Below are 10,548 nucleotides of genomic sequence, written 5' to 3' on the forward strand. Positions count from 1 at the left end.
CATTCAACCAATTTCATCTCGACATTTTATGAGTAGGATGTTGATGTGGAAAACAATGTGATTAAAATGTTTCCAGTGAAATATATTTGTGTTTCTTTGTTCTTGTTTTCTTCTTATGTGCTGTAATATGTAGGTACACCTTTAAAACTTTATACATTTAAGAGACAATGTTACATTTTAGTTGACTTAGTCTTAGTTAACTGGTGTCTATGATTAAACAAAATATGGCAATTTCAAGTGAATATATCAATAAATGCAAAATGAGTACTGCATAGCTATCGTTCGTTAAAAGTAGGGGTGAGCGCGGTGCGGTTCGGTGCGGTTATTAGCCAAAACCTCACCACTAACCGCAAATGCGGTTAATCCATTTTCAAAACCGCATGGTGCGGTTATTTTTGCGGTGCGGTTAGGCGGTTATTTTTGCGGTGCGGTTTTGTTTTTTTTGTGTTGCGGTTATTAACCGCATGAATTTGGTACGCTTATTTTGTGTGGTTTTTAACCACAGTTTAGAGTTCAAATAGTTTTAAGAGTTCAAACATATTACTTGTAATAATAATAAAAACCATAAGGTATAAGACAATTAACTATTTAACTTAAACCTCAAACAACTAATATCTTAAAAACATCAAATCAATAGTAATTAACAATAAATATCTTAAAATTGTCTAATTTCATCCTTTTTTCAAATTTAAACATAAGAAAAAACCAACACTTTTGTCTTTTAGTATTTTATCCGTCTTTCATTCATGAAACTTGTCTTATTTTTAATATTTAATAAACTAATAATTGATAAAAAATTGTATATAATATATGCGGTGCGGTGCGGTTTTTTTTGCGGTTTTTGGAAACTAATAACCGCACCGCACCGCACCGCAAATTTGCGGTTTTTGAAAAACAGAAAACCTCACCATCGGTTTTTATTGCGGTTGCGGTTTTTCGGTTGCGGTTTATGCGGTTAATTTTAGTTGCGGTGCGGTTTTTGCTCACCCCTAGTTAAAAGCATGTGAAGTAGAAAACCTAACACAAAAAGCATCAACAATAGGAGGAAAACATGTGTATTATGGTCTTGTTATTTAGCACAGTTTAATGATTATTTTTTAGTCAAAAAAAAGTTTTTGAACGAAAAAATCTAGAAATTTTAAAATAGTATCTCATATGGTGCTTGAATTCATGGAAAACATGTGTATTATGGTCTTGTTATTTAGCACAGTTTAATGATTATTTTTTAGTCAAAAAAAAGTTTTTGAATGAAAAAATCTAGAAATTTTAAAATAGTATCTCATATGGTGCTTGAATTCATAGTCAAGGTAACATGTATTCTCATTGCCTTTTGTAGTAATCACGTTTCTCTTTTATTTACTATGTTGATGTTTTTGTTGATTGGTGGTTGTTTCTTTTGATATCTTATTTATATTCTACTTGAACTAATATTATTTTAAGTTATTTGGATTCTTGGTGTGTTTTACACACATGATTACTGCAATTAGTATTAGAGCAGGGATGGTTCTCTTTGGGTTGCCGCAGTAGGCACCGACAACCCTTGCTTTTTCTGTACGTGTTAGCGTATATTTCTTTTATTATGTATAGTCCATATATTTATTGTACAACCCATATATTGATACGGGCCCATTCATGTATTATGGTATTTATTGTATTGCAAGGGCTTGAAAGGGATTCATGGGAAAATATGATTCAACATGGTATCAAGCTTTTTTGGCTAACCCTACTATCATCGATCCCTCCTGACATCGTTCCCTGCTTCACCCTCTACCTTGCTCCCTGTTCTGTTCTACTTCTTGCTGTTTTCGTTTTGCTTCATCATGCCCGACACAGATACGCCTCCTCCTCCGAGCGGCCCTTCTGACAAGATCTATGGTATCACCAACATAAAATCGTATGTCCCTCTTCTACTCGATCTCGATCGTCTGAACTATGATTCCTGGAAAGAACTCTTCAAAACCCACTGTGTTGGATACTCGGTTTTTGATCATCTTGACGGTTCCTCCACTTCCAAATCGTCTAATGACCCTTTATGGAAGACTGTTGACAATATTGTCAAGCAATGGTTGTATGGCACTTTATCTCAGTCGGTTCTGCAAGCTATTCTTATCCCTGATGCTACATCAGCCGAAGTATGGAAAGCCATTGAGGATCTTTTTCACGAAAATAAAGAAAATAAAGCTTTGGAATTAGATGATGAACTTCGCAACTTGGCCATTGGGGACTCCACTGTTATGGAATATTGTACTCATATTAAGTCCATAGCTGATCTTCTTCGCAACATCGGTGCCTCGGTATCGGAAAGAAACCTTGTGATCTATACCCTAAATGGGTTGTCTCCAAAATTTGCTCACATTGTCATGACCATACACCATCAAAAACCTTTTCCAACATGGTTGGAGATGCGATCCATGCTCACTTTGGAAGAACGTGCCATGGTCAAAGATCAAACCAAGATTGTACCGAATCCGCACCTTGACAACTCATCTGCCCCGACAATTCTTAACACCGAACATCAGCCTCTACCCTCCAATAATTCCACTCGTGGATCCTCTCCAGGTGGCAGGGGTGGCGGTCGTAATTCTTGTGGACGTGGCGGCCGTACCGGCGACCGGAACAGCGATGGTCGGGGTGGTCGATTCAATCGGACCAACGGTGTTTTTCATCCTCCTAGTGCTTGGGGGGGGGGGGGGGTGGATTCTTCGCATGGACCATGTCATCTTCACCTCAAGGAGGCCTCCTGCCACAGCCCACGATGGCCCCTTGGTCTTTCCAGCCGACTCTTACATCTCGACAGCCCACTACTATGTGGCCCACTGCAGCTCCAGCCCAACAAGCGTTGCTTACTGCCGGACATCCCAATGTTGGACAACCCACTTCTCTCCCACCCGGATGGCAGTATTTTCACTACCCGCAACCAACGAATCAACCCACATCATTACCTCAAGCATTCAACACTATGTCTCTTCAAGACCCGGGCAACGCAGACTGGTACATGGACACAGGCGCTACGACTCATCTAAACAACAACGCATGTATTCTCAAATCTATTAATCATAAGTGTACTAATTCTTCGGTGTTTGTTGGTGATGGGTATCGAATTCCTGTTGTCAAAACGGGTACCACCACCCTTGGTTTAAATCCCTTTCGTACTCTTGTCTTAAATAATGTCCTTATCACTCCCCAAATAATTAAAAATCTTGTTTCCGTTCGTAAATTTACTCGTGATAATAAATGCTCTATTGAATTTGACGAGTTTGGTTTTTCTGTGAAGGATTTTTTGACCAAACAAGTTCTCATCCGATGTGATAGCACCGGGGATCTCTATCCGGTTACAAGTCCAACTCCTCAAGCCCTTCTCAATGTCACCCCATCTACTTGGCACCAACGTCTTGGTCATCCCGGTCATCAAACTTTCAAGTTTTTAGTTGCAAATAAGTCCATTTCTTGTAATAAAAAGGATTCTAAATTATTATGTCATGCTTGTCAACTTGGCAAACATACTCATCTATCTTTTGATATGTCTCAAACTCATGCTTATTTTCCGTTTCAAGTAATACATTCTGATGTTTGGACATCTCCTTTACAAAGCAATGGTGGTATTCGTTATTACGTTATATTCTTGGATCAATTTTCTCATTTTTTTTGGGTTTATCCATTACGTAGCAAGTCTGACGTGTTCTCTAAATTTCTTCATTTTCACAATTATGTCAAAAATCAGTTTCACACCACAATTCAAACTTTTCAATGTGACAATGGAAAGGAATTTGATAATAATCAGTTTCACCAATTATGTTCCACTCATGGCATTCATATACGTTTCTCATGTCTGTACACATCTCAACAAAATGGCAAATCCAAACGAATGCTTCGCACCATAAATAATTCCATTCACACACTTTTATTTCAAGCCCATCTTCCCCCTACATATTGGGTGGAAGCTCTTCACATGGCCACTCACCTCTTAAACATATTGCCTTCCACTACTCTTCAAAATGACACCCCATACCACAAATTGTTCCATAAACATCCTACATACGCCCATCTCCGTGTTTTTGGGTGCCTTTGCTACCCTCATCTCCATAATACCCACAAACTTCAACCTCGTTCGGTTCCTTGCATTTTTCTTGGATACCCCTCCAATAGGCCTGGCAATTGTGTCGTGTTCGGGTTGACGTGTCGCGGGTTGGCGGGTTGGTGGGTCAAAATATGTCAACCCAAACACGACCCATTTAAATATACAAGTCACGGGTTGGCGGGCTTGGAACATAAACCCATATATGACCCACCAACCCATTTATTTATACGGGTTCACAAGTTGGCGGTTCGTGGGTCAGATTTGGGTTCGTTGGTCCAAATTTTAGATATTTAAGTCTTAAATATCCAAATGAAAATTAAAAACATTCATAGAAACATGTTACAGACTTAGCCTTATAGGTTACGACTTATGACCATAGACCATTCACCACGAGTAATAATGTCAAAACAATCAAATGGTCTATGAATAAATGGTATATATTATATAATACTTATTAAATATTAATACTTAATACATAAATATATTTAAAAATATAATAATTTTTTTATTAAGAATATAAACGGGTTGGCGGGTCAACCCGTTTATTTTTTGAGAAACCCATATATGACCCGTTTAATAAACGGGTTGGCGGGTTGAAAAACTCAACCCAAACCCATTTATTTCGTGTCGTGTCGCGGGTCGTGTCGCATGTCGTGTCGAGAATTGCCAGCTCTACCCTCCAATCATAAGGGTTTCCGGTGCCTTAATCTCCATACCAAAAAGATTATCATCTCTCGTCATGTCACATTCGATGAATCTGTTTTCCCTTTCGGTTCTTTGACTCCGGACCGCTCCCCGAACTATGATTTTCTCAATCATAATGATTCTCGCAATTTTTTCAACGATCCTCTTCATACAGCTCAACCTCTCGATTCCATCCCTACTCCGGCAGCTACCGCCGTTGAACCGATCATCGGCGCTGCCTCTTCCGTCGACGCAGCTACGGCTGATGTCGATCTCAATCCTCTTCCCGAGGTTGCTGCCACCAGTCCCGTATCTCGTTCTTCACGGGCTGCTCCACCTCAAGCTTCCGCCCCATCTCACCCTATGACCACTCGTGCTTGGCATGGCATCTTTAAACCGATTGATAAACTAAATCTCCACATTGACTCCACATCTTCTCCCATTCCTCGCACGTATTCTCAAGCCTTTCGAGACCCACATTGGTTAAACGCCATGCAAGAAGAATATGATGCACTTATGTCTAATGGAACTTGGGAATTAGTACCTCTTCCTCATAATGCTAATGTGGTTAATTGTATTTGGTTGTTTAAAAAGAAGCACAATGCAGATGACTCACTCTCTCGCTACAAGGTTCGACTTGTAGCAAATGGTCGTAGTCAACGACACGGTATTGACTGTGATGAGACTTTTACCCTGGTTGTAAAACCAGCCACCATTCGCACTGTTCTTAGCTTGGCTCTATCTCATCATTGGCTAGTTCATCAATTAGATGTGAAGAATGCTTTTCTTCACGGTCATTTGCAGGAGACTATCTATATGCAACCTCCAGGGTTCCGGAATCCTCAGGCTCCGGATCATGTTTGTTTGCTTAAGCGATCCTTATACAGTCTCAAACAGGCACCCCGGGCTTGGTATCACAGATTTGCCCAATTTATCACTGGAATTGGTTTCACGAATAGCAAATCTGATACATCTCTATTCATTTTCAGACAGGGCGATCAACTTGCTTACTTACTACTTTATGTTGATGACATTGTTTTGATAGCATCTTCCACAAGTCTTCTTTAGCAAATCATCTCTACTCTACGTTCAGAGTTTGCCATGACTGATTTGGGCTCTTTGAACTATTTTTTTGGGTATTGCTGTCACCAGAGACCGTCATGGCATGTTTTTATGTCAACAAAAGTATGCCACAGAGATTCTTGAACGTGCTAATATGCTAAACTGCAAACTAGCTTGCACACTAGCTGATACATCAGCCAAGTTTGATGGTACTGGTCCGCCTGTTACTGACCCGACTCTCTATCGCAGCCTTGCAGGTGCTCTCCAGTATCTCACCTTCACTCGCCCAGACATCACTTATGTCGTACAACAGGTCTGTCTTTATATGCATGATCCTCGAGAGCCTCACTTCACGGCTCTCAAGCGCATCCTTCGTTACATCCATGGAACTCTGGACCATGGTCTTCAGTTGTATGTCTCTCCATAACGCGGTCTAATCGCCTACTCGGATGCTGACTGGGCAGGGTGTCCGTCCACCAGACGCTCTACATCCGGCTATTGTGTTTTCCTTGGTCAGAATCTCTTATCCTGGTCGTCCAAGCGACAAGGTACCACTTCTAGATCCAGTGCTGAAGCCGAATATCGTGGTGTTGCCAATGCTGTTGCTGAATCTTGTTGGCTACGCAACCTCTTACATGAGCTTTTATATCCTCCGCTGTTTGCTACTTTGGTGTATTGCGACAATGTCAGTGCTGTCTATCTATCAAGTAATCCTGTTCAACACCAACGCACCAAACATATCGAGATTGATCTTCATTTTGTGCGTGACAAAGTTTCTTTGGGTCACATACGTGTGTTACATGTTCCGTCTTCTTCTCAGTATGCAGATATCTTCACCAAAGGTCTACCATTGACTCTTTTTCTTGACTTCCGAGACAGTCTGAATGTCCGTTCAAGATCTCCCCTTCAGATTGCGGGGGGCTGTTAGCGTATATTTCTTTTATTATGTATAGTCCATATATTTATTGTACAACCCATATATTGATACGGGGCCCATTCATGTATTATGGTATTTATTGTATTGCAAGGGCTTGAAAGGGATTCATGGGAAAATACGATTCAACAGTACGCAGTGTAAATTTTTAGATTTTTTTTTTCTTTTTTCTACTTACCGGCAACACCTACTACGGACCGGCAACACCTACTACCAAATCCTACGTCCGTCCCTATATTAGAGCATACAGATTCTAGCCTTATTTTATTGGGATCATTTTATCAAGTGATGATCATGTCTACAATGAAGTATAATATTCTGTTGTTGGATTAAGACACTAGGTATCCTCTATAGAAATTAAAAATGAGAGATATACCAACAAATGGATTTACACAAGACACTTTTTAGTTTTGAGAAGATGCCCGATGAATGGTTTGATGAAGAAAAAGAGATGAAAGTTCTAAAGGCTTTATCCCAAATTCATTTGCACTTGTCAAACAATGTCTTGTAGGATGTTTTGAAGGAAACTTCAACACTTCTTTATGGATAAAGTTGGAGAAATTATTGATAACCATGACCTTACCAATAAAGTTGCTTTTAAAGCAACGATTGTTCAATCTTAAAATGATTGAAGGGGGTTCTTTATAACAAAAGGTTGTCGGTTAAAAGTTTTATGAATTCTATGCATATGGCAAGAGAAAATGAGTGAGATTTAAGTGCTGTTTGTTTTTTTTTGGAAAAAACATTTTCAGACCTTTTATTGCTGTACGGCGCAACAATTTTCATCTCGCAACTGTTTGTTTTTTTGAAGTCTTCGTAGCAAAAAACATATGTGCGTGTTCTGTTTGGCGGAGCACTTGTATTGCCTCTTCCAACCCCCTTTTTTATGTCGCTGAAATCTTATTTCATTTTTTTTTGTTTATTCTTGTTGAATTTTTTTCGTTTTTTATATTGAATAATAGTAATTTCTTGATGAAATATCATTATTTTTTGCTAAAATATCTTTATTTTTTTTGTTGAATTATCATTATTTTTTTATGAAATATCATAAATTGTTGCTAAAATGTCATACATTATTAAATTTTTGGTACTAAAAAACTATTTTCAGTTTTATAAAATCAGGTTATTTTAATTTTTTAGTATCTGCAGCAGCATGCAGATGTTAAAAAAAACAAACACAATTCTTATTATAGTTTGCAGCCGTTTGGTCCACCTCTTCTACTACAGAGGGTTGTAGAGGTGGTCCGCAGACTTCATGAATTTTTGTTTGTAAAAAACAAACAACACCACCTTAGAGTTGTATTGATACAAAGAAAGGCCCACTTAACTATGTATACCCAAATTTATGGGGGCCATCTCTAGTTGCTTCGAAAGGTGGAACTAATTATATGCTTACTATCATTGATGATTTCTCAAAAAAAAATATGGACTTTCTTTTGTTTATTTTTTTTTACTTCTAGAAATAAGAAAGTATAGGTTGAAAAACAATTAATTAATTGATGGTAGAGTACATGCACAACAGACTTGAGTTTTGCTCAGAAGGGTCTAATGTCTAATACCACGATGAAGACATCACTTAACATCACATGGTGGTCCATACATCTCGACAAAATGGTGTAGCCGATGAATCACAACATAATAGAGAAGGCCCAATGTATGCTTTATAATTCCAAATTTCAAAAGTCCTTTTGGGAAGAGTTTACATCAACTTCTTGTTATCTTATTAACCAATCATCGTTATAGGCAATTGAGAAGAAAAGTCTTTTTGAGTCATAGTCTGGGAAACCTTTCGATTATATTTTTAAAACCTTTTGGATGTCCATATTCTGCACATATTAACAATTAGAAGTTAAAACCAAGAGTAATTAAATATGTTTTTTCTTGGGTATAATCCAGGGGTAAAAGGATACAAGTTGTTAATTTTTCACTTGAAGAAGGTTCTTATCTGAAGGGATGTTACCTTTTGATAGGCTATATTTTTGTGGTTTGGGCTAGGCATCATAATATATAGGTCTTGGTAGGATGATTAGATTGTGTTGTGGTGATAATTGCATGTTAGTGGTTGTGTGCTGCTAATTGTGGTATAAATAGGCCGTGTCAGTGTGTCAAAAAAGGTGACGTATGTATGTATACTTTTCAAGGTGTACCTGACATTTATACGTTATAGATGTGTGCATGCTTGACTTTATTCTCCTTCTACTCCTTCTACACTCTGTTTGATTGTTTGCAATTCATTGATTACTGATTTGGATCTAAGGATTGGGGCTTACAATTGGTATCAGAGCCAATTCAGTGTCAATTTGAAAGAATCATAGAGTGTGCGGTTGAAGATAATTGTGGTTTTTGAAGTGCATTCATACTTTTTGATTGAGAAACTGCTACTAATCACTGTTTTTACTAGTTTGGAATCAAAATTCGTTCAAAAATCTAGTATTTTTGAATGTGCGGTTGGAGCCTTGAAGGTGTGCGGTTGAGTCCTTGAAGGTGTGCGGTTAAGTGTGCAGCTAGTGTGTGCGGTTAAGTGTGTGGTTGGGTGTGCGGTTAAGTGTACGGCTGAGTGTGCGGTTAGAGTGTGCGGCTGAGTGTGCGGTTAGAGTGTACTGCTGGTGTGTGCGGTTGTAGTGTGTGTTGTTGTTGTGTGCGTCTGAAGTGTGCGGTTGCACTCATCCTAATTAACGAAGTTTTTTTTTTGTTGATTTCTAAAACATGGAATCTCAAAGCATGTCAGCTCACCATGAATTGGATGCAATTATGGGAACCACTTCTCGAATTCCACGACTGTTATCTGCGGAAGGATTTCCAGAATGGAAATATCGGATCGAGAAGTACATCAAAATGAAGGATTTCAAGATATGGCGAAGTATTCTTAGAGGACCAATCCACATTACAACTACATTGGAAGATGGAACCATAATTGATAAGCAAGTTGAGAGCTACACCGATGATGATTTCGAGAGAGTCGAGGAGCAGGAAAAGGATCTTGCTACACTAACCATGGCATTATCTCTGGAAATCTCTCAAGGTTTCCGTGAGTATAGATCAACAAAACCTTATGGGAAGCACTGATAGAAGTCTATGAAGGAAACGAAGACATGAAACAGAGTCGCCAAGACATGTTGCGACAAAAGTTCAATATGTTTAACTATGTCTTGGGAGAAACACTTGAGAATTAGTTGCAAAGGTTTATCAAACTCACCACATAAATGATCTCTGCTGGTGTGATGGTTACAAGATCGGAAATCAACAAAAAACTGCTGAACTCTCTGCCAAAATCCTGGGATATGAATGTCTCAGTGATTAAGAAGACCAAAGATTTGAATCGTTTGAGTTTGGCTGAAACGATGGAGATCATCATGGCTTATGATCTCGATGATAAGCAAAAGGTGATTAACCATGTCAATTCATACTCCACAACAAATATTGGGATCCAAACCACTAACAACACTGCTTTCTCAAGCTTTTCTACACCTCAAGCTCCTCAAGTTCATGTTCCTTAAGTTCAACCCTATGTGACTCATCAACCCATCTCATACATTACACCTCAAATGCAACAAATTCAAATTCCTCAACCTCAAACTTCAGCTCAACAAGTTGGCTCTAGTATTGGTTCATCCACAGCTGCACCGACTCAATATCATGAAATCAGTCCTCAAGCTTCATCTTTGAAAGAAAAGGAAGAAAATCTGGCCCTCGCCACTGGTTTGGTAAACTGCTACAACGCTTTTGTAGCCGGAGAAACTCTCTTCACAACTCTCATTTGCTGACCTAGACCAGATTCATCCTGAGGATG

The 10,548-nt window shown here is 38.8% G+C and overlaps 1 protein-coding gene across 1 annotated transcript; it reads left to right on the top strand.

Annotated features, from left to right (window-relative positions):
• The first annotated feature begins 1,820 nt into the window (after positions 1-1,820).
• LOC145067701 (uncharacterized) lies at positions 1,821-5,830 on the top strand. The gene is made up of 2 exons (XM_079014779.1): positions 1,821-2,655; positions 4,938-5,830. The coding sequence occupies exons 1-2, from the start codon at positions 1,821-1,823 to the stop codon at positions 5,828-5,830; spliced, it is 1,728 nt and encodes a 575-aa protein (XP_078870905.1).
• The last annotated feature ends 4,718 nt before the right edge of the window (positions 5,831-10,548 follow it).

The sequence above is a fragment of the Lactuca serriola genome, chromosome 8 (assembly GCF_051521515.1).
Source record: "Lactuca serriola cultivar US96UC23 chromosome 8, Lser_US96UC23_V15, whole genome shotgun sequence".
NCBI lineage: Eukaryota > Viridiplantae > Streptophyta > Magnoliopsida > Asterales > Asteraceae > Lactuca > Lactuca serriola.